The 24,308-nt window shown below is 45.6% G+C and overlaps 2 protein-coding genes across 4 annotated transcripts in view; one reads left to right on the forward strand and one right to left on the reverse strand.

Annotated features, from left to right (window-relative positions):
• TDRD9 (tudor domain containing 9) overlaps positions 1 to 24,308 on the reverse strand; it is a 111,055-nt gene that overhangs the window by 82,215 nt on the left and 4,532 nt on the right. For both annotated transcript variants that reach the window (XM_084791753.1, XM_084791752.1), the window contains exons 2-7: positions 14,231 to 14,337; positions 10,035 to 10,132; positions 8,099 to 8,320; positions 7,491 to 7,613; positions 3,479 to 3,559; positions 2,302 to 2,466 (exon numbers count right to left, since the gene is read on the reverse strand). In XM_084791753.1, coding sequence (XP_084647879.1) covers positions 2,302 to 2,466; positions 3,479 to 3,559; positions 7,491 to 7,613; positions 8,099 to 8,320; positions 10,035 to 10,132; positions 14,231 to 14,337 — 796 coding nt within the window. The remainder of the gene's footprint in view (positions 1 to 2,301; positions 2,467 to 3,478; positions 3,560 to 7,490; positions 7,614 to 8,098; positions 8,321 to 10,034; positions 10,133 to 14,230; positions 14,338 to 24,308) is intronic.
• On the forward strand, positions 19,903 to 21,940 carry RD3L (RD3 like). 2 transcript variants are annotated; one of them, XM_084791755.1, is made up of 4 exons: positions 19,903 to 20,130; positions 20,273 to 20,413; positions 20,761 to 21,066; positions 21,361 to 21,940. In XM_084791755.1, exons 3-4 carry the CDS (start codon positions 20,768 to 20,770, stop codon positions 21,653 to 21,655), a joined length of 594 nt encoding a protein of 197 aa, XP_084647881.1. In that variant the 5' UTR covers positions 19,903 to 20,130; positions 20,273 to 20,413; positions 20,761 to 20,767; the 3' UTR covers positions 21,656 to 21,940. The 2 variants fall into 2 exon arrangements, with proteins under 2 accessions (XP_084647881.1, XP_084647880.1); XM_084791754.1 differs by having other exon boundaries at positions 19,903 to 20,413.

Raw genomic sequence — 24,308 nt, forward strand, 5'->3', positions numbered from 1 at the left:
CCAGGGGACTAAAGATGAGTTTCAAAAACTCCAGAGTGGCTAACAATGTCAGTATCTTCAAAAAGCCATGCAAACCTACAGTAACCTTGCTACATGGTGACAGGACCCAAACAAGCCTGGTAAATACAGCTTAGGCTAAACGAGGTTAGTAGAGTCACACTGGAAGAGAGATCATTCCCCACCCCACCCCAGACAGAGGCTGGGAAGGGCTGCAGAGGAACCTGGGACAGAGGCTGGGAAGGGCTGCAGAGGAACCTGGGACTGAGGAAGATTTTTCTGAAGAAGAAAGCCAGTTGTGTTTAAACATGGACAAGAAAAGATGAACAGCCAGGAAGCATTGGAGCACATAACCCAGCTGCTAGGAGGCAGAGGCAGGCAGATCTGTGAGCTCATGGCCAGCTTGGTCCTAGGACAGGCAGCATGAGAGCACGCACACGCACACAAACACACATGCACACACGCGCACACAAACACACATGCATACACGCGCACACAAAGATGAGCAAGCACAGGATGAGAAGAGAAGCAGCAGTGGGTCAAGAGGAGAGAAAGGCAAGCACAGGAGGAAGGGCTGAGTGAGCTCCACAGAAGGCATGGCTGGACAGCGTGAGACGGCACTAAGACAACAGTAGAAACAATGAGGAAACTGGACTTGAAAACACATTCTCTCGTGTTGAACGTTATGTGACAGAATAAATATAAAACACCACCTTCACAGTTAGCAGTGGTAGACAGGACATGGGAGTAAGAGTGAGGTTTAGGTACACAAAGGCCTGAGTTCCAACCCCAGCACCCTCCCCCAAAATGTCCAATAAAAATCTATATGCAGTGAGGTCTGTACAGTCATGTTTGTTCATGCACCAAACTATTTACTATGTGCCTTCTAGATACCAAAGACAGGCTATGTGGTAAGCGATGGTAAGTCTAGGTGCCTTCTAAACAGCTGAACACAACCTACCATCAGTCAAAGGGCCCTAGCTTCCAGGCAGTTGGCCTAGTCTAACCAGAGGGCCTCAGAGAGTAGACACCCACAGCTGGCCTTGCCTATTTTTCAATGTATCCACCAAGAATTGTCTGCTGTTGATGCCAGGTGAGACCTAGCCAGCACCTCATTCTAACAAAGGCCACTGTCCAACACTGCTAGTGTCTTTAACAGGGCCTCAGCCCCTACTACAAGCAACCGAACTCCATCCAAAGTACATGTAAGCTTTGTCCCAGCAATATATTTCCCGGCTCAGAGGTTCAGGAAGGAGGTCCACACGGAGCCACTGCCTAGAAACACTTTTGGTTGTGATAAGGAAGAGGGATGCTACGTGCTCCCAGTGGGACAAGAACAAGAAGAAACCGTGCAACACGGGGAATACCCCTGCCACACAGGATTATGTAGCCCAAATGCCAGTAGTGCTGAGGCTGAGAACCCGTGTTCTACAAGACAAGCTATCCTGTGTGCACGGTAGCGTGTGCACTTAGTCTGCAGCACTGTCTGTAGAAGAGGACAGGAGAGAGACAGAAGAGAAGAGGAGAGAGGCAGAAGAGGAGAGGAGAGAGACAGAAGAGAAGAGGAGAGAGACAGAAGAGAAGAGGAGAGAGACAGAAGAGGAGAGGAGAGAGGCAGAAGAGGAGAGGAGAGAGACAGAAGAGGAGAGGAGAGAGGCAGAAGAGGAGAGGAGAGAGACAGAAGAGGAGAGGAGAGAGGCAGAAGAGGAGAGGAGAGAGGCAGAAGAGGAGAGGAGAGAGGCAGGTTTCCATTCCTTGTAGTGTGTGTTCATGAGCTGTGGATGGAGCTAGGAACTCACACAGCTGTGCAAGCACTCTGTCACTGAGCACAGGCCCAGGAGGAGGAGAAAGGAATGAGCCATAGCTTCTTCTGCTTACATTTACAGTCCTGAGACTCAAAGTGTACCACAGACATGGAAACAGCTCTACATCAGCCTCTTATGGAGATGTGAGCCCAGTGTTCACTGTGACAATACAATATTCTTCCAGGTTGAACTCAACTCACCTTACACTAGAAAGCATGCATTTAATCAGAGTTCCATCTTAAATTGTCCATCCTCATGTGAATTTACAATTTTACAATGACTAAAACCTGTGAGGTATGAAGCTAGTCTCAATACTTCCCATGAGGATGTGCGAAATGAGTATTTACTATGCTCACAGCTAGAACAAAACCCAGGCATCCCTTCCCTTTACTTTTATCCAGCCCATCCTCCCATGTGTCTGCTCTGACCAGTTCTAAAAGGGCCTGGCCACCATACCTGGGTCCATTCATTACAGAAGAAGCAAAGCACCCCAACATACCCCACTGTGATAAACGTGCCCCAAATCATTAAGGTAGTACTCCTCAATAGCGTGGGGCTTGCCTTCCACTTCAAAAACATATGCAGGGTTCATCTTGTTCTGCACGGGGACAGCAAAGTAGTCTGCAAACTGCTTGCAGTTGATGGTGGCCGACATGAGGATCACCTGCAGGCGAGAGAGCCCCATGAACAGTGCCAGTCACCTCAGAACCTAGACCCGCCCTCCACATCCTCTACCACACAGGAACTACTTTTTGGTTTGTTTGCTTGTTTGTTTATATCCTAACCCCAGTTTCCCCGCCCTCCTCTCCTCCCAGCCCCTCTCCCTCACCTCTTCCCCCTCCCCACCCACTCCTCCTCCATTTCTCTTCAGAAAAGGGCAGGCCTCCCATGAGTTTTATATCGACTATCTTTGTTTTTTTTCTTGTGCATTATACAAATTAAAGCAGTATAAAAAGTGCCCTGGGCCGCTTCCTGGCAGGATGTGGAGTGTAACGTCTGACAGTGGATTGCAGAGACTACGGATGTGTTAGCTAGGGCTCTGTGGCCAGGACAAACACCATGAGCAAAGGCAGCTTGGGAGGAAAGGGTTTATTTCATCCTACAACTCTCAGGTCTGATTCTATCACTGAGGGCAGTCAGGGCAGGAATTCCAGGAAGAGACCTGGTGGCAGAAACTGAAACGAGGCCATGCAAGAGTGCTGACTCCTGGATTGCTCCTCGTGGTTTGCTAGGCAGCTTCTTATCTCATTCAAAATCACTTTCCTGGGCTGGAGAGATGGCTCAGAGATCAAGAGCACTGGCTGCTCTTCCAGAAGACCATGGTTTAATTCCCAGCACCCACATGGCAGCTCATGCCAGCCTGTAACTCCAGTTCCAGGGGATCCGACATCCCATACAGACATATATGCAGGCAAAACACCAATATACATAAAATAAAAAAGAAACTGAAAAAGAAAAAAAAACACTTGCCCAGGGATGGCTCCTCCCACTGTGGGTGGGGACTTCCACATAGTCAGTAATCACAAACCACCCTACAGTCCAAACTTATAAAAGCATTTTCTCAGTTAAGAGTCACTTTGCCAGATATATCTAGGTTTGTATCATATTGACAAAATCCAACTAGCACAGCATCCAACTGTTAAAATGGGAGAAACAAAATGAAATCTAAAAATTACCTTCACAAAACGTGAATTTGTCCTCAAGAGTTTTCGGACTACCAGTAGTAGGAAATCCATTTCCTCAGTTCGCTCATGCACCTACAAAAAAAAAAAAAAAAAAAAAAAGGGCGCCCTCCTATGGCATCAAGAGTGACAGGTCAGAGTCAAGATAATTCTGTGGTTAGATAATTCGTGGCTTGAGCATGAGATTCGTCATTCAGACTCCCAGAATCATGTAAATACTGGGTAACATGTTGGGTCTGTAATTCCAGCATCAATGCGGAGAGAGAAACTCCACAGAAGAGGCTGCTAGTCATACAGGCAAGCTCTGGCTTGATCGACAGACCCTGCCTCACTGAATAAGGTGGAAGAATGATCAAAGAACATTCTAGATTATCAAGCTTGAGCTTCCATGTGAATGAGCATGCATATGCACACAGGCCCATACATACATGTGCAACGCACATGCAAACATGCATATATACATGCACACCACACACATGAAAATGAAATTTTACAAAAGGAAGCACATGTCACTTGATGGACAGGGTAAAGAGGGCTTTCATGATCCTAGTAGACTTTCAGCTAAACCAGGTTTCTCAGCTTACTACAGGTCTGCAGGGGACCTGCTCCTGTCCTGCCTAAAGACTAAGTAAAGGGCCTCTGCCCACAGGTCAGAGGGTATCACATGGGACACTGTCACCCTCACTATTTCTCTTTGGGACTTACTGGCATTAGAGCAGAGTAATGCTGAGCTCTTGCTCTCGCACACGCATGCATTCTCTCTCTCTCATCCCCCCTCTCTCTCCCTCTCTCTCTTCCACCCCCCCCCATGCCTGCTTAACAGCAACATTGCCTGACCAGTCCCTGCTGATCCCTCCACCACAGTTTGTTATTCCGACGCTGTAGAGCTCAAGCTGTTAACAGTCTAACGCTGGCTAAGGCGAGGAGGTCCTGGGCCATGGCAAGAAGACCTGGAGCTCACAGAGTGGTCAGAGGCTGGCCAGCAGACGCTGGTAAGCCATACCAAGCATAGTCTAGGTCCACGGACCACAAAGGAGCGCATGTGGGAGCAGCTGCCTCTCAGTCCTCCTCAGATAGGGATCCAGCCACCTGGGGACCCGTAACTGCTCCAGCAGAAACAAGAGGCATTTTTCCAAAAGCTCCAGTTAGGTTAGGATATACGATAGGACACAGGAACAGCATGGTTATATACAGATATCTCCCTGAAAATGGAGAGAAACAGCCACTAACTCTGAAGAAGAGACAAGGCTTCATTCACTCTACAGCTAGTTCTCTGTGTGGCCCTGCTGACTTGTGCCTCTCTTCCTACTGACCAGAAGGCAAATGGCGGGAGGCAAACGTTGGAAACTGTTTGCTGCTCGTGGACAATGCTGGGAATCCTCACAGAAACTTCACTCTTATTTCACCCACCAACAACTCCAGCACAGCTTCTCAGCACAAGCCTCTCCTCTCTTCCTCAGGAAAAGCAAAGGTCCTGCCAATAAAGGGCCCCAGAAGAGTCACAACTTTAGCCAACTATCATGGCACATTATTTGTGACCCCAGCATTTGAGAGGTAAGAGGATCAGGAATTCAAGGACAGTATGGCCTGTATGAGACCTCATCTCAAAAAAGAGCATTAGCAACATGGCAGCCTTTCCTCCATGTTTGCACTCTCCTTTCTGGTCCTCCAAGCCAACTCTTTCTATCCATCTGCCCACAGCACTCCACCCCATGACACATCTTTTATGTCAGCTCTGGCCCCACAGGTTTCCCCTTGCACAAGTACACCATCAACATATACCAGCCTCCTGAGACCCATGCAGAGCTAAGAAGAGCAACTACAACTCGCTTGTCTCCATAGACATCTGTCAGGCACTTCTACAACTACTCAAAAATAAAAAATAAAAAAACGCTCAGAGCTTGCTTCTTCTTTTTCGAGACCCATAAGCCAGAAGTATTATCATCCCATTTCACACTGCCTGACTGTTTCAAATTTAGGTCTTCTGAAATTCCATTATTGCAGAGAATATGATTAGAACTGTGTGTGTGTGGGGGGGGGGGGTGACCAGGCGTGGTGGCGCACGCCTTTAATCCCAGCACTTGGGAAGCAGAGGCAGGTGGATCACTGTGAGTTTGAGGCCAGCCTAGTCTACAAAGCGAGTCCAGGATAGCCAAGGCTACACAGGAAAACCCTGTGGAAAGAAACAAAGAAACAGAGAAAAGAAAAGAAAATATGAACAATGCCCATCATAGTGGTACACACTAATCTCAGCAGAGACAGACGGGCAGATGTCCATGAAGTGAAGGCCAGCCTGGTTTACATAGTAAGTTCCAGGCCAGCAGGGATACACAGTGAGATCATGTCTCAAAAAGAAAGAAAAATAAATAGAAAGGAAGGCAGGAAGGCAAGAAGGAAGGAAGGAGGGAGGTTGAGACAAGTCCAAAAAGTACAGATGAAGTTGATAAATAAGAAATTATTAGGAGCCAGGTATGGTGGCGCACACCTGTAGTCCCAGCACTCGGGAGACAGAGGCAGAATGCTGTGAGGTCAAGGCCAGCCTGGTCCACAAAGTGAGTCCAGGACACCTATGGCTACTGTCTCGGAAAACCAAAAAGAAGAAAAGAGAGAAAGGAAGGAAGGAAAGAAGAAAGGAAGAAAGGAAAGAAGAAAGAAAGGAAGAATTAGGAAAGCTAAGACAAGCTTTGTGTCATGGCATATGCCAAAAATCCCAACCCTCAAGAATCCGAGGCAGGAGGATCATGGATCCCAGGCTAGCCTGGGCACGAGGAGGAGGAAGAGGAGGATAGCAGCTTTGTAGGTGAAAGTGTCAGCCTGATGACCTGAGTTCAGTTCTCAAAACCCAATGTAGAAGGAGAGAGTCAACTTCTAAAATATGTATTGTGGCACACCAGAATACACACACACACACACACACACACACACACACACACACACACACACACACACACAATTGTTTTAATTAGGAAGATTTTTAAAAAGATAAGAGTTCACAATACTCTTTTGGTTGGTTGGGTTTTTGGGGGGGTTTTTGTTTGTTTGTTTGTTTGTTGTTGTTGTTGTTTTGAGACAGGGTTTCTCTGTGTAGCTTTGGCTGTCCTGGACTCACTTTGTAGACCAGGCTGGCCTCGAACTCACAGTGAGCCACCTGCCTCTGCCTCCTAAGTGCTGGGATTACAGGTGTGTGCCACCAACCACTGCCTGGCTCACAATAGTTTATCATAATTGAGCTTTTTTTTTTTCCAGAATAGGTTAAGCGTAGGGCTTCTCACATGTGAGGCAAGCACTCTACCACTCAACTACACCCAGCCCACCAGGCAGAAAGTCTGCCTCTGTATGTGGGCTGTTTTCCACCAGTCTGGTGAGCATCCCTGCTGAGATACAGGCCTGGTGGGCATCCTTGCTGAGATACAGGCCTGGCGGGCATCTCTGCTGAGATACAGGCCTGGTGGGCATCCCTGCTGAGATAAAAGCCTGGTGGGCATCCCTGCTGAGATACAGGCCTGGTGGGCATCCCTGCTGAGATATAGGCCTGGCAGGCATGTCTGCTGAGATACAGGCCTGGCGAGCATCCTTGTGGAGATACAGGTTTGGTGAGCTTCCCTGCTGAGATACAGGCCTGGTGAGCATCCCTGCTGAGATACAGGCCTGGTGGGCATCCCTGCTGAGATACGGGCACAGTGGGCATCTCTGCGTAGATACAGGCCAGGGCAAGGGCAACTCAGACCTCAGAACAAGCAGCAAGGGAAAATGCTCTGTAAAATCTCACTCACAAAAAGCTATGCCTGATCTCACCTGGGGCTACAACCTGCCTATGGAGCTCTGCTCTGAATCTTTTTCCTGGTCCTCAACAGCCCACCTATGTTTTGAGAGAGAAAGAAAAAAGGATAAAACAAGTAATTCACACTGCCACGTATAAAGGGAAATTCAGACCCTTGCTGCACGGACACAGAGTGCAGCCCACTCTGCTCTGGTAATGAAGGCACCTAGACAGCAGAGGACTCACCTCATCAATGAAGACGTGTGTGAATTCCATCAAACTCTTGGCACTGACAAGTTTCTGAAGCAGGACTCCAGTGGTCATGTAAATTAGCCTAGTGTCTTCTGTTGCTATTTTCTCTAGCCCTACCTTAAGTTGAGAAGGAAAAGAGAGGAAGAAAAATATGTTTCAATGGCACCCATTTAACTACCCAAATAAATTATGTCCATTTTACCTAAGGTAGGGAATTTTAAAAGCTACTATATTTCAGAAGACATGTAGAGTCCAAATGAAAAGTCAAGTTCTCAAACTGAATTTTTTTTCTTCTGTTTTGGGCAGGGATTGGTTCATCCAATGGTGCTGCCTACAGTATTTCCAGGTGACAAGACATTAAAGACTATAAAGGTCTAATTTAAAAGACTAAGTAATAAAAAGCACCAGTTTGAGAATTCTCCCTTCTCTTCTATTCAACTAAAAAATAAATTTAAAATTATTTCCAAGAAATTTACTTTCAATATTTTTTATTATACCACAGTGCTGCTCTTTCATTTCAAGTAGAAAATAGTTACACCCTGACATGAGCACACATAGAGTAAACAGTCACTATGGGGAGGAAGCCCACCCATGGGTCTCACCTGGTAGCCTACCAAGCCGCCAAGTGTCCAGGAGCGCTCCTTACTGATCCACCTGGCAATGCTGCTGGCCCCTATTTTCCGTGGTTGGGTAACTACTATGTTGCAGAAGGCAGAGCGTTGCGCATAGTGGTCCAGGATATACTGTGGGAGCTGCGTGCTCTTCCCGCTTCCTGTGGCACCATGTATGATCACCACAGAATTGCTTTCTATCAAAGAAATAACCTGTAATTTAAAAAGTTATTTTTCACAATTGGTACAGATAGGACTGCAATGCAGAGCTCTGTTCATCTAAGAAGGCTTTCAGGCCTGATTCACCTTTAAATCAGTAGTCCACCACCCCACCACCACAAAAAAGAAGAAGAAGAAGAAGAAGGAGAAGGAGAAGGAGAAGGAGAAGGAGAAGGAGAAGGAGAAGGAGAAGGAGAAGAAGAAGACGACGACCAGCTGTGCTTTCCACGTGTAAACTCACTCCTACTGGTGGTGGTGGCTGGCTGATAAGGCCACACCCAGCACACAGATGTTGATAGCTATGGGAACCAGGTCAGAGGACCAGTGCTCTAGGCTTCAATTTCTTCTTTTAAAAGATCAAGGTTTCGAACCCGATTTCTATGGTTCTAAGTCTAAATGTCTATTATTTTAAAACTTTATGGGCTGGAGAGATGGCTCAGAGGTTAAGAGCATTGGCTGCTCTTCCAAAGGTCCTGAGTTCAATTCCCAGCAACCACATGGTGGCTCATAACCATCTATAGTGAGATTTGGTGCCCTATTCTGGTGTGCAAATGTTACATGTAAGCAGAGCACTATATACATAACAAATATATTTTTTTTTAAAACCGAACTTTAGAGCCAGGTGTGGTGGTACACGCTTTTAATCCTAGCACTCAGGAGGCAGAGGCAGGTGGATCACTGTGAGTTTGAGGCCAGCCTGGTCTACAAAGCGACTCCAGGACAGCCAAGGCTAACACAGAGCGACCCTGTCTTGAAAAACCAAAACCAAACCAAACCGAAACAAAACAAAAACAAAACAAAACAAAAAACCCAACAAACTTTATAAAGAGACTGACTGCAATTTTCCTAAAAAACAAACTTTAAACTAACTGTCTTTCTTTATTTTTGTCTGTCTGTTTGTTTTTAGAGACAGGGTTTCTCTGTGTAACAGCCTTGGCTGTCCAAGATTCACTTTGTAGATCAGGCTGGCTTTGAACTCACAGAGATCTGCCTGCCTCTGCCTCCAAGTATTGGGATTAAAGGCGTGCTTTAAACTTTCAATTCATATTCTTCAGATGAATTTTAAACAATTAACTACACTTTCCCTTACAGTGTACATACAGTATTGTAAAATTCTAATGACTCTTCTAATAATCAGCAATGGTCAATTAAGTATAAATTAACTTGGATTTCAGAATCTAAGTATAAAGTATATATACTCCAAAAAAAACCCATGGTTCAATTTTCAGCAAAATAAAAATGAAATTTGGAACACTTCCTGCTTTATCTATAACTTTTTTTTCACTAAATTAAATAACAGCTTAAATGTACTTACTTTTAACCATACTTAATAACATATAACTACTCAAAAATCTAAGCATCCTACTGCTAGAGGTGGCTTGGCACTGGTAACAAAAGGATGTGTACAATCTGATTAAATCAACCAATAACCAGGAAGAGAGAGCACCTGCCACAGGGAACCTCAGGGCAGACACTGGGGCTCATCCCTTCTCCACCAGGAAGGGAGCACAGACCACTGTTGACTGCGGTGTGTCTGAGCAGAGCGCATGCAGGGTTAGCCTCAGCTCTGTGCAGACGTTCTGTATGACAGGCGCTGCTGGCTTTTCTTCTGGCCTGTGCACACTAAATTCCACCCATGTTACCAATAGTGTTATGTTTCAGGCATTTATTCAAGCAGCAACACTACATTAGGAAACAGTAATTTTACCTCTTTTTTACACCGGTTTATAGGCAAATCAGGGTATTTGTATGTTGTCTCTGGGATGCATGTCACATTACTTAACTTAGCCAATGGTGACCTTAGACCTATATTCAAACAGAACAAAGTTATTTGTAGCTGAAAAGAGAGAAAGAAAATAAGGCAATGACCTATCTGATCTGAGAATATGGCTTATAGACATATATATATACATATACTTGTACACACACACAAACACACACACACACGTGTGCTAAGTACATTCTCTACAGACTGACAGTCCCTCCCCCTTTGTGGGTCCACTATTAATGATGCAGACTGGCCTTCCACCTCAGCCACCAGCACTGTTGGCCTACACTGCCTCCTCAGTCAACAGACCTGACACACACAGCACTCAGCACCCGACTCAGCGGCACCTGCCTAATGTGGGCCTCTGGCAGTGTGCACTGTACATTCCTTGCTACAAAATAAATCAATAATGGTGACAGATAAATCACACACAACGTGCAAGCTGTGGATATAATGAACAGGGCTTGTTGGCTATGCATAGTTTGATGTCTGTCTGATCATAAGTATGTAATGTTCTCTTGTAAAGCTGTGCACCTGCTCTAGTCACCCTACAATTCTAAACTGCCTCTGGTCACCACTTGGCAAAGGACAGAACATGGGGGGCTCATGCATAGAGGTACTGCCGGTAAAAGTGCTTTATGTTCAAAACAAACTCCTAGGCCTTCCTGTTGCTTTCCAGGTCACCCTGCCTGGGAACCCCTTTGCCTCCGTGCTCCTCTTTTCTTTCTCTCTTCACACCTACAGCTTGTCCCTGTTCTCACCTAAAAAACACGGGGTCCATCTTCCTTTCACAGTCCAACAGTGTGTGAGTAAAGTGGTGCTTTTTTTTATTTTGTGGTGCTGGGGATCAATCCCCAGACCTTGCACCCCAAGCCCTATTTTACACATACACATTTAAATGTTTGCAGTGACACTAGAGATCGTCGCTGAGCCTCCTACACTCTCCTCCCCTGGACCCTTCTTTTCCTGCAAGTGGATCAGAGTGGGTGGTACTTGTTCTTAACTTCACAGCAGCAGACCCCGATCTGTCAGAATCTCCCAAAAGAAAAAACTTCCTTCCTGGGAGAGAGTCCTGTTCCTGGGACCTGCTCTGTGCAGGCCTCTGGCCACCTCTCCCACACACTGGCAAGTTCACAGAAACAGAAGCTTCCATTGTTGTGTCTTACTTCACTCACTGTGGCTCCCAGTTTCTCTGGTTTAGGTCAGGTTGGGTTTGTTTGCTTGCTTGCTTGCTTTTGCTGTTGTTGTTGTTGTTTTGGTTGGTGGGTGTAGGGGGTGGTATGTTAGCTTTGGTTTTTTGAGGCTGGATCTCACATAGCCCAAACTGGCCTTGAACTCTCTATGTAGCCAAGGATGACCTTGAACCCAATTCTCCGCCTCTGTCTCTTGAATCCTGAGATTATAGGCATGAGATAGTACACACTGCTTTGCCCTGAAGTTTAAAAGAATTGTTTTTATTTGAAAAATGAGGACAACTGAACCTTATCATCCTCACAGCCCAGGCAGCAGCCTCCAGTTCTGGTGGAACCTGAGCTGGAAAGCACCACCATGCTCCCAGGGACACCTGCGTGTCCTGAGCTTTTAAGATTGAGTCCTTGCTTTCCTGTGACCAAGAAGGGAAGAAGCCACTACAGCTGTGAGGACGGACACAGCAGGGGGGTCAGTGGGAGCGAGGCTGAGGAGACAGCCATCCAAGGACAGAGAGAGAGAAAAGGGAGTCGGCCCTTTGCTAAGAAACCTTGAGCCTGGTCCCTGGTGCTCCTAAAGGAGCCTTCCTGCCCTGACAGCATCTGTGTGACTTACAGGACTTAACTACGTCCATTTTGAAGTTTGCTAAAGACCGAACATTTACAAGAAGGAAAAAAAAAGTCCTTGCTGCATAATCTAAACTTCAGCCTTTCTCCAAGTGGCACAAGATTTCACCTGACATTTTCAGGCCACCGGCTGAAGCAGACCCACCCAGATCAAGCCTTGCCTTCACCGACACTGCCCCGGGGTGGACAGGAAATCAGGGAGAAGAAATGTTCACAGCTGTGTGGCTGTTGGCTTTGTATAAACAAAATAAAAAGAAAAACATCAACAATAATTTAAGACAAACCAAAAAATTACATGTGACAAAGTGAAGTTTAGAAGGACTTGAAAAACTACAACTACATATGCTGGTCTCATTTTTCCATTTTTCTTTGTTATTAAAGCATTAAGATATTTTATATAAACTGGGAGAATACAAAAACCATTAAAACTGCTGTTCTTTCCACTTCTCTGCCTCATCATATCATCAAACAATCTAAAATCTGACAGAAGCCCAAAGGTTCACAGGATGTAATAGACTTTCACAGTTAAATTCTATGTCAACTAGTTCACATGAAGAAAATAAAGTTTACCTTAAGCTCTAGACACTATCCAGACAGCCACTACCACACCTTTAATCCCAGTACTGAGGAGGAAGAGAGAGGTGGGTTCCAGCCTGGACTACAGAGTGAGTTTAGGTTAACCTAGGCAGAGTTATATGAGACAGTCTCCAAAACCAAAACAAACAAAAAATCTAGACATTATCCATACAAAAAACTAAGCTACATTACTGGGTTTATACCTTAAATAAAAAATTAAATCTTCAAAATAATTAATAATACATCACTTTCTCCAAGTGTGGGGTAATGTTCTACATTCAAAACTGAGCTCAGGTGCAAAGAGGCAGCCTGTTCTCCCTCCTCTTACAAGGTCAGAAGAAAAGCATATAAGGGATGAAACAACCACTAAAAACACCACCACACCAGGAGAGGGAAAGATGGCGCACTGCGGGAGAGTGCACACTGCTCTACAGAGGACCCCAGTTCAGTTCCCAGTATATACACAGGGTGGCTCACAACCACCTGCAACTACACACACACACACACGGGAGGAATGAGAGAGAGAATGAGAAATAAAATATTTTTTAAATACTTCCACATAAATAACAAGAGATCATTGTGGTTTTTGTTGACTACCCAACAATACCACCAGGACAACTGAACATGGCCATGTGAAAGCAAAAACCATGAAAAGGCCACTACCCGAAGCAGGCCCACCTGTTATGAAAGACCCCACCTCTATTCAGTTTCCATCTTTAGGAAATTATTTACTTTTAAATATGAAGGGCTGTTATAATACAGTATATGGAACTCAATGTGTGTTCTTGAATTTCTACATAGAAACAAGTGTTTGAATACTTTCAAGTGAAATAACATTAATACTATGCCAAACTCAACAGTATTTAGTGAAAGTATCCTACTATGTCACAAGTGATGTCACAGTGTTTGTGTTAAAACCCCATATATTTCTACTCTTTAGAATTGTTTTAATGTTTATTATAAGGAATCTAGTCTTTTTATGAGTGTGGCACATGTACATTCATGTGTTCCTGTGGGTGTGTTTATGTGTGATCATGAGTGCACACGTTCAAGTGTTCACATGCACATGGAGGCCAGCGCTCTATGCCATGTGTCTCCCTCAATCACTTCCATCTTGGTTTTGGGGACAGAGTCACAGAAAGGGGAGCTCACCTATTTCCCAGCCAGCAAGCTGCCGGGATCTGCCACCTGCTCTCCCAGCACTGGGATCACACAGATGTGCCAGCACGCTGAGTTCTTCTGGATGTGTTTGAGATCCACACTCAGGTCTTTTGCTTATGCAGCAGACACATTACCAACTGAGCCATCTCGCCAGCCCCTTTCTGTGTTGTTTTGATTTGTTTTTAGAGATGGGGGTCTTATATGTAACCGTGGGTAACCTAGAACTTAATTTGTAGACCAGACTGGCCTCAGGGTCAAGACTGATCCACTTGCCTCAGCCTTGCAAGTGCTAAGATTAAGTGAGCACCACCACACCCCACTAAAGAAATATCTTAAGTATTCTTCATTAATAGGAAGCTAAAGGCCCGTTATTTAATCTTTCAAAGAACAGATTATTTAGGTTCTATATTTAAGATATAAAAAAATTAACACTTTATAATCTACCATACATGCATTTCTCCCCCCCCCCAAAAAAATCTTGAATTAAAAAGCTAAGTTTCATTTTGTTTTGTTTTTACTTTGGCCAGCTCTCGGCTTTTGGGAAGATGATGTGTGACGTAGGAGCTGTCTGTGCAGGGTCCTCACCTGGCCCGCTGGGTGGCTGCTCCTGGCCGTAGCTGTCCAGCTCTTGTGCTTCGAGTTGCCTGTACTTGTTAATGTACTCCATTTCTGAGCTCCTCGGGCTGAGTGGCCTGCAAGAAACAGGAAAAAGGGTCACTACCCTGCTGCAGAGGAGTTCCTGAACAGTTATTCCATGGACGCCGGAGAAACATAAATAGTCAATAAGCAATTTTTAATGTTCAAAGTCAGTCAGCAAACAGAGCAGAAGTAGAACAATGAGAGCCTCAGCACTGCAGAGACGCTGCAGGGATGCCGCAGGGATGCCGCAGAGATGCCGCAGGGATGCCGCAGGGACGCCGCAGGGACGCCGCAGGGATGCCGCAGGGACGCCGCAGAGACGCCGCAGGGACGCCGCAGGGACGCCGCAGGGACGCCGCAGGGACGCCGCAGGGACGCCGCAGGGACGCCGCAGGGACGCCGCAGGGACGCCGCAGGGACGCCGCAGGGACGCCGCAGGGACGCCGCAGGGACGCCGCAGAGACGCCGCAGGGATGCCGCAGGGACGCCGCAGGGACGCCGCAGGGATGCCGCAGGGACGCCGCAGAGACGCCGCAGGGACGCCGCAGGGACGCCGCAGGGACGCCGCAGGGACGCCGCAGGGACGCCGCAGGGACGCCGCAGGGACGCCGCAGGGACGCCGCAGGGACGCCGCAGAGATGCTGCAGCAGTGTAGAGACCTGGCTGCTCTTCTGGAGGAGCTGGGTTCCGTTCCCAGCATCCATCCACGTGGTAGCTACAACCGTCTGTAACTCCAGCCTATTCTGACCTCCACAGGCACAAGGCACAAAAGTGGTGCACAGACATACATCATACATACAAGCAAAGCACCCATACACATACAAGTAAAAATAAAGTTTAAAAAGCAACCAGATTGAATTTTTTCATCAACTAAGCTGACAAAGAGAGCAAGTCATCTCAGACTGCTGAGGAGGAGGTGGGTGACCTGACCACCCATGCTGGCACAGGGCAATCTGCAGATGTACTAAGACCTTAAGCGTGCTTCTCCTGCAGCCTCGCCATCTTCTCTAGAACCCTGCAAATTTGCACACATAAATAAAGCCGTGCATGCACGCATGCATGGAAGAACCCACTCAGTAGGAACACCCACCACACAGAAGACACTGTCTCAGACAGCAGAGACAGCACAGCAAGTCAGGCTGATGCTTGTGATAATGCCACCCCAGAACAAAGCGTGAGCTGCTGACTACGGATACACAGCAAAGCCTTCCAGGGACTTCTGTGATCTCAGCCCTCAGGAGGCTGAGGCAGGGGGACCGCTACAAGTTCAAGCCAGCCTGGGCTACATGGTGAGTTCCAGACCAGCCTCAACTACAATAGGACAAGGTCTCAAAGGAAAAAAGTCCCGAGCTAAAGAGATGGCCCAGTGGTTAGGAGGGCACACGGCTCTGCAGAGGACGAAAGGGTTCAGTTGCCAGCATCACAGTGGGCAACTTCACAACTGCCTGTTGCTCTAGTCAGGCCTCTGTCCTCCTCAGGCATGGGCACTCGTGGGCATGTACTCACACACACATATAACTTAAAACATAAAAAAATATGTTAAAGTCCAAAACAAAAAGTAAAACAAGAATCCCAGGATAAAAGGGTAACTTCACAATATTCATAATTAAACCCGTGAAAGTGTGCAGCTATCCTAGGGCTAAGCTGAAGCTGTAGTACATCCTTAATATGCACTGTTCCAAGAATGCTACAGTTCCTTTTCACATTAATAGATTTTTAATGCCCAGAACATTAACTGAAATAGACAACAGCCATAATATAGCATGATGTATATAATATAGTATTATATATATAAAATATCAATATAGCATGTATATTACTCTATCATTCAAAATTGCTCTATAATCAATGACTGATATGCATCCAATATTAGAGAACATAGCACACTATACTGAGTCTTAAATTTGAGACTTAAGTGTTTTGTTGATTTCTCTCTCATTTGTTGACCTGGACATCATTTTTTTTTCTGACCACAGATATTTGAGGCACCTGGCTCTATAATATTTAGGATCCAATATTCACCCCCTCATCAGCACCACCACCCCAGGTTTTCCAGCCTTCAAATTATGAATTACAATACACCTGGTTGCCTTATATGACGCAGTGCATCATGGCACTTCCTGGCACCATAATTACAGGGGGCGATGGCTTTATAGCCATCATCTCATTGCTCATCTCTCTGGAAAACACCCGCACACTGTAATGGGAAGCAAGCTGCACTTGTCTACTTTTGCTGGATCAAAAGCTGCTACCAGCATCTCCCCCCTCCACCCCACCCCCCGCCCCCGCCGGCCCCCGTTACTGATATTCTGCTCACCTAGTCACTAACAAACAACTAGGGTCTGACTCCACCCCTGGCATCTTCTGAACAACCTGCAGTGTATGCAAGGAAAGAGAATTAAAAGGGGTGAAACAGGTGATGGGACACCGGCTCAGTGGTTAGTTAAGAGCACTTGCTAGCCTAGAAAACCAAGGTAATTGCGGCTGCAGTTAACAGCACTGGCTCTTCCAGAGACCAGGCTTTGATTCCCAGAAGCACTCACAGGGTGGCTCACATCCGTTTGTAACCCCATTTCGACGATCTGAGACGTCTTCTGGCCTCTGCAGGCACTGCACTTACATGCACAGACATATATGGAGGCAAACACTCATCCACATAAAATAAAAATGAAGGCGAAGCCTTTAATCCCTGCACTCGGGAGGCAGAGACAGGCAGATTGCTGTGAGTCCAAGGCCAGCCTGGTCTACAAAGTGAATCCAGGACAGCCAAGGCTACACAGAGAAACCCTGTCTCAAAAAACCAATACATAATTAAATAAATAAATAAAAGTAAAAAATGAAGAAACAAAAAACAAAACAAGACAACCATCAGATAGAAAATGGCCCAATCACTTCATGTCTTCCATACAAACAGCTGGATAAGGCTCTGGAGCAGTAGAAGTAACCCGCCCACTGAACTTACAACAGCTGGCAAACTTGCATGCCAGTATAGTTTTTACCCTGGTAAACAGCTAAAATTAATTGGTTTTTCGAGACAGGGTTTCTCTGTAGACTTGGCTATTCTGGACTCACTTTGTAGACCAGGCTGGCCTCGAACTCACAGCAATCTGCCTGCTTCTACCTCCCGAGTGCTGAGATTAAAGGCGTGTGCCACCATAAAATTAATTTTTAAAAGAGAATTTCCTTATCTTGCCTACAAATATGTTCTTTAGCTACATGGTAGTAGGAGAGAGATTATAGAGAACGGTATTGGCCTCTACTCCAGTCTTAACAATTTCCTGAGAAATTGGGTAAATGAATTTCAAAGCAGTGTAAGTAGCACAAACCAAATCCCAGACGCTGTGCTTTGTACTGTGCATTCATAGGAAAGGATACCCAGCGTAAACTGAGGTGGGAATGGAGTTCTGTGGAGGTCAGACCATGACTACAGAAGCTGCACAGATAGGTGCCCAGTAAACTGAGTGGAGAAGAGACGGCCTCAAGAAGTCCTCTAAGGTAATTTAAGCCGCTGCTCAAATGCCAGGTGTTGTAGCTTATGCCAGTAATCTATTTAAGAGGCTGAGGCAGGAGCTCAGTGAACCTAAGGCCAGCTTTGGCTATGCAATGAAACCCAGCCAAAAACTAACAAATAAATCCCTGTTCAAAGGAATTATCCCAACCAGAAAGTCCTTGCCTGACCCTCAGCTGACTGAAGGGAGCACTGCATGAGTTAACTAAGCAAGACAGCCTGTGATCACCTGACACGTGAGCATCATCCCTTGCAAGGTCAGCTCTCTGAGAGCAGGAACTAGACCTGTGAGTGAACCGAGGCATCCCCAGGTCCTAACCCTGCAGATCCTAAGAGACAGCAGTAAACATCTGCTGAGCAACTGAACATCAACAAGGACTCATAGTAGAATTTAATCAGAAAGTCTTTTAAAACTGGGGGGAAAGGCAAACTAGAACAAGTTCAAAGACGAGTAGGCCCAAGGGAGAAAATGTCGAAGAAAAAAAAAAAGAGTTGAGATTAAAAACCAAACAAAAAAACTAGCTACAGTAGCTACAAATAAATAAGAGAAGAATAAACATTTGAGAAGTCAGTACACCCCCGGGCGGTGGGGGGTGCACACCTTTAATCCTAGCACTTGGGAGGCAGAGGCAGGAGGGATCACTGGAGAGAGAGAGACAGAGAGAGAGACAGAGAGAGAGACAGAGAGATAGACAGAGACAGAGACACACTGGGGGGGGGGGAGAAGTCAGTGTATCTAAATCTGGGGTAGGATGCAGGATGCTTTAATCCCAGGTCTCAGGAGGCAGAGGCAGGTAGGTCTCTATGTTTCACACCAGGCTGGTCTGCATATTGAGTTCCAGGATAGCCAGGGCTACACAGTGAGACCCTGTCTCAAAACAAAGCAAAGCTGAGGGGCAGGAAGGGGGCGCAGCTGTGCTTAGCACTGGCGAGTCCACAGGGAAGCTGGGCAGGGCGGAGCTGGAAGACTGAAGAGAACCTATGCAGAAATCAGGTGTGTTCTCCTCCTCTGCTGCATGTGGGATTTTTGTTAACACTTCATAGGAAGGGTTGTTGTTGTTTGTTTGTTTTTTTAAGAGTAACAGAGCTGTTCAAAGGAAAGAGCTGCATGATTTGTACAAGTTCAGTTTTTAATCTGGAAGGACATTCTGTCACAATAAACTTCCCTCCTTTCTTTCTCCCACTTCCTCAGGCAATGTAATGTGAAAGCCGTCGGACTGAGGATAACGAATGCTGACGCGTGGCCTTTCCCAGACATAACAGGAGCTGCAGCATGACCACACACGTCACTCTTGATCACACATGGCACATAGGTCTGACGTGAACAATGTCTATTATTCTTGGTTTGTTGGGGGGAAAAGCCACAGAAGAAATAAAGATTATAAAGGAAAAGCTACAACATCATTACCTCACTGAAAACCAAGCAGCAAAGAGCCTTTTATACGCTAGCCACTGTTGGCAAGACAAGCATCTCAGTAGAAACTGTACAACAAAGTCCAAGGCGCTCCAGTGTTCACTAAGCAGTGCTGGTCCATGTTCAGCAGTCCCTCTTAGACTTGAACTCACGTAGTCATGGTGACTGTGGACTTCGATTCTCCTTCCTCCACGCCGTGATTGCTGAGGTTACTGGAACGTACTACTTCCGCCTGGTTTGTGCAGGGACTGATGGAACTCAGGGCTTCCTTCATACACACCGGCAAGCACTGTACCCACTAAGCCACACCCTACCCTGTACAATTCTATTCTTAACTTTGTTCTTTTTCACATCTCTACTTTCACTGAAACCTCATCGCTGGGATTATCAAATATACACTATAGTTATCTACCTAAGTGTTTTAATATCCTCTAGCATTTCAACTTGCTTCAATATACAGATTTGCTATTTTATAAGCAATAAATGAATGTAGAATGTGACTTTTGCTATCTATCTCACACATGACTGATGCCAGCACGCTTCGCCCATTATGCTCAGTTACAATAAGCTTTCACAGAGTATTATTTTGCATATATTTGATCAGGTTTGATCTATTTTTCCTGCTTTCATTAGAAGGGACAGTGACCTGGCTTCCAAATGGCCTCAAAGTTAAGCTGAAGAATAAAAGCAGTGTGGTTATTTTTAGAGCTCTACAGGCATAAAAATACAGCACGGAACTGTGACCCACAGCTATACACAGCAAAGCATCACACCATGCCAGAGTCTTCCCCTCAGCTAGGAGCATCTGCGGTGCCTCAGACGCCTGCTTTTCACTCCATTTCTAGAGACGCTGCAGCATGCATTTAGAACCAGCATCCATAGCTGCCGGCATCTCATTCAAACAAAATAAGCTACATTCAAAAGGTAGACGATTATATAATTTGTGAAGATGAAAAATATATATATATTTAGCTTAGTTACAACAAGGAGATTTAGTGAGCACTCTCTCCAATGAAGACAACAGAACCTCATTCCTAACACTGAAAGTTGTTTGTTTCAAACACAGTTCCAGTGGGTAAATGAGGAGACACACTCCTTCAGCAGAGGACACCTCCGGGAGACTGTGCCCCGCTTGAGTAAGACGCAGCTTCACCTCCTATTCAAGCAAACTCTCGGACAACATTCCCAGAGACCCACAACTCAGCAGGTAAGCTTTGCATTTTCTGTACAAAGACTGAGTTCGCACACAGCACTGTAAGACAGTGATATTGTAAAGCCCTTAAAATTTTTTATTAGCAGGTGTTATTTTCAGAAATTGTCCAGTTTGTATTATTTGATTTTAGTTAATTTCTACTTAATTTTATCTAAGTATTTTCAAAGCTTGGGTTTTAGCACTGACCTAGTTAGAAATGGAAAGACTTTAATCCATGATCTAATCTTATTTTGACCTGCATGTCTAACAAATGAAAAAATCGTGTTCTTTTCTGGCAATATTACATAAAAACATTCACTAATAAAAACCACTAAAATTTATGCAAATAAATGTCTCCACAGGCTAAAAATGCCACTTTTTAGCTGGGTGAAACGACCGCGAAATGATTCCCACACACACACGCACTGTGCGGGCTCGGATGTGGTGACCAAGACACTGCTTCGGGAACTAACATGGCACGTAAAGGAGCGAGGGAGGCTACTGCAGGAGATCGACAATGACCAGAAAGGGAAGACCACGGGTATGGACGACAGCTGGCTGAGAAACTCCCAGAACCCTCCCGCGACAATCCCAGCTCCCGAGCAAAGACAGCTGGAAGTTCTCTGCTCACAGCTGCAACCATGCCACACCGGAGCTGTGCTCAGCAGGTAACTCGCACTCGAGATTCTCGCTCCTCCTTTAAATAGAAACTGCCCCAGTCCATAAACTCTTTAACCATATATAACGGATGCCTGTCTGGTAAAACCCGGCATACATCTGGAGAGTTTACTGGTAGAAATTTACTTTAATTACAATCAAAGTTTCTTCAGTAGAAGCTTAACTGTGATACTTTCCTGTTATTCAAAAGTAAGTGCCTAGCACACAATTCATCTGTAAGCTGCATCTGGGAGACTGAATACAAGTAGAGAAATTTCTAAATGCCCATCCCTGTTCCCCCTTAGATTTCGAGAACTTCTGGCAGAAAATGATGTTCTTCCCTGGGAAATTGTCTACATCTTCAAGCAAGTTCTGAAAGACTTCCTCAGCACTCCCGACAGAGGCGGTCATCATGCTGGTCTGTGGGACGCTAGCATCGCCTGGCCCCCTGCCCCTGCACTCCCAGGTGAAAGCTCTGAGAGGCCAGACAAGGATGAAATACCCACGATTTCAAGTTATGTAGACAGAAATGCTAAGAACAGGTTTCCGTCCGGCTCACACAGAGTATGGAACCTGCCATACTACAACCCATCAAGTTGAGGACTTACAGGACCACCTGCCTCACAGTCGGAACTCTCAGCACTAACAAGAACAGTGACATAACCCCAAGTTTCTTTGCTACAAGGTCAGAGGTTGAAATTCCTGTGCCGCCAACCTGGTGTAAGCAGTATTGTTTTCTAACCACTCTAAATATACAATATTTTCCTTGAAAAGTATGCTTTTAACTAAAATGTTACCTAAATGTTTGAAGTATTTTCTTATACAACATGTCACAGAACTAAAGAAATTTAATATGAAGTTTGACATATTCTTCGTGAAACTTAATTAACCTTGACTTTTACTAAGAGAATCCATGTGTAGAATAAATGACTAATGTAAATGTCTCCTTACAACGCAATATTGAAATGAAGCTAACATCCATTACGAGATGTCACCCTCCATGGGAACAAGGGAAGGGGCCAGGAGCAAGAAAACAATCTCCAATTTAAAAGCATACCAATGCTTTCTCCTGACTATTTTCTGAGAGCAGTTCATTAGTCATAGGTAGGAGTTTAGGAATCACTCCCTTTGAGCTAGGATTGGAGGGCAGCCTGGAGGCAGCAAGCTATGCAAAGGCGGATGAAGAAGCCCAGAGTACAGAAAAGGCATACTGTGGCTCTAGCCAACTGCCCCCCCTCCCCCGGAAAGAAAGAAAGAAGGAAAAGGAAAGGAAAGGAAAATGTCCCACTCATTTCTTGAGTTCTGACTCAGATCCAACAGAACCTCATAGCAGCTCACAAGGACTGCCTACAATCTGATTTCTAATTATGGTTAAACAAATCCATGTTTTATACCTCAAGCTGTTTACAATACCCAAATTTAGCAAAGGAATTAAGGTTAAATCTGTTCATTTGTGCATACATGTGTGTATACTAGTTAGGACCACTGGGGTGTGCTTTATTGAAAATGGTCTGGACACAGGAGCTAAAATCTTTAACTAGGGAAGAGAGAAAATAAGCTCATCCACAGAAAAACAGGTATGCAGTACTTTACTCAACAGACCCACAAAGTCACCATTGCTAGCCAGACCAATCCGTTTAGCAATGCTAAAGTAATTCTACTATCTGGGTACTGTGCATAACCTCTCGTTAATCCAAACCTTGTATAGCTGAGATGTTATTCTCACTTGACAAAGGGGCAAACAACTCAGACAAGTTCAGTGCTTTGCCAAGTACAAGGTAACGAACAGAGCTGACATCGCATGCAGCCTGTTAGACCCAACCCCAAGGCACCTTCTGTGGTCCAAATTGAGATAGCAGTTGCCTATCTGACACACCCTCCTGGATGCTTACAGGTAGCACAAAATCAACAAACTCAAAACCAAAGTCTCCAGGTTTGTTTGTTTCCTAAAAGAATAAAATTAAGGGTTGAAGGGAATGAGGCCAGAAAATGGTTCAGCTGATACTGAGCCTGCAAGCCTGCAGCCCTGAACTTGACACTCAGAGTCCACATAAAACAGCCGAGCATGGTAGCACCCACTCTAAAACCAAATATGAGGAGACAGAGTCAGGTGGATTCCTGGGGTTTGCTGGCCACCCAGGGTAGCCTGGTCAGCTCCGGGCCAATAAACAAACTGCCTTCAATAAACAAATAAATATAAAAGTAGGGCAGGGAAGTGGTGAGCAGGTAAGGCACCGGGCACAAAGCCTGACTCCCTGAGTTTGATCCCTGGAACCCAGAAAGTAGAACCAAAGAACTGACTCCTGTGAGCTGTACTGACCTCCACACATGTACCATAGCATGCCCACAACACACACACACACACACACACACACACACACACACACGCACACGCGCGTGCGCGCACACACGCACACACTTCATCTAGCACACACATAGCAAGCTCTTCAGCAACTAGCATTTTCTATGTCAGCAGGTGACAGGAGACCCAGCCTGGATCTCATAGTCACTCAGGTTCCCTTGGGCTGGGAAGAGACCAAAGGCAGAAACCCATGCAAGTGCGAAGATGCCTGGCAATGCTGGTCTTTGGTTAATACAAGTAAGAAAAAAGGGAGTACCAGAAGTGCTTGGTAGGTGAAGATGTTGAAATTGATGAAAGAAATTAGAAAAGAAAGCAGAGGTAGAATTCTTTAGCTGTGGAGATCACAGGAAACTTTTCTAGGGGCAGACATGGGGCCAGGCCCTGGTAACAGGTGCCCATCACAGGAAAAAAACAAGAGCAGAGAGAGAGAGAGAGCGATCGACTCAGAAGAGCAGATGCAGAAACTTCAAGCTCAGAGTGAGACTCGAGCCTTCAGCACAGAAAAACAAGAGAACGACCAGAAAGCATCAGTAGATCTCGGTAAACTGAGGCAAGAATGGATGGAAGGATGCTTAGTAGGCCATATTAAGAACTCAAATTATGTCCAATAGCAACATATCCACAGGAAGTCACTCATGCACTCAAGCTCAGGTGTGTTTCTGTGAGAATGTGTTCACTCTATAAATAGTAACTGAGCTTGGCCTTATGCCAGGCACTCCTGTCAGTGACAGAGCAGAGAACCGTGAGAAGTCAGACCAACGATGGAAGGCTCTTGCAGTAAGGCAAACAAGGGACATGAGCTCTTCTAGTATGGCAATGTGTAAACCATGAGCCACTCTTCCTCTGGAAATACACGTGGTACAGTGGCCAGGACAGTTGTCATTCGACTGC

The sequence above is a fragment of the Acomys minous genome (genome assembly GCF_964271855.1).
Source record: "Acomys minous genome assembly, chromosome: 8".
In the NCBI taxonomy this organism is placed as follows: Eukaryota; Metazoa; Chordata; class Mammalia; order Rodentia; family Muridae; genus Acomys; species Acomys minous.

Coding starts and splice junctions, on each gene's coding strand:
- RD3L (XM_084791754.1), top strand. CDS start 20,768: ATGCCACTTTTTAGCTGGGTGAAACGACCGCGAAATGATTCCCACACA. Junction 21,067..21,360: donor ACCGGAGCTGTGCTCAGCAG/GTAACTCGCACT, acceptor GTTCCCCCTTAG/ATTTCGAGAACTTCTGGCAG.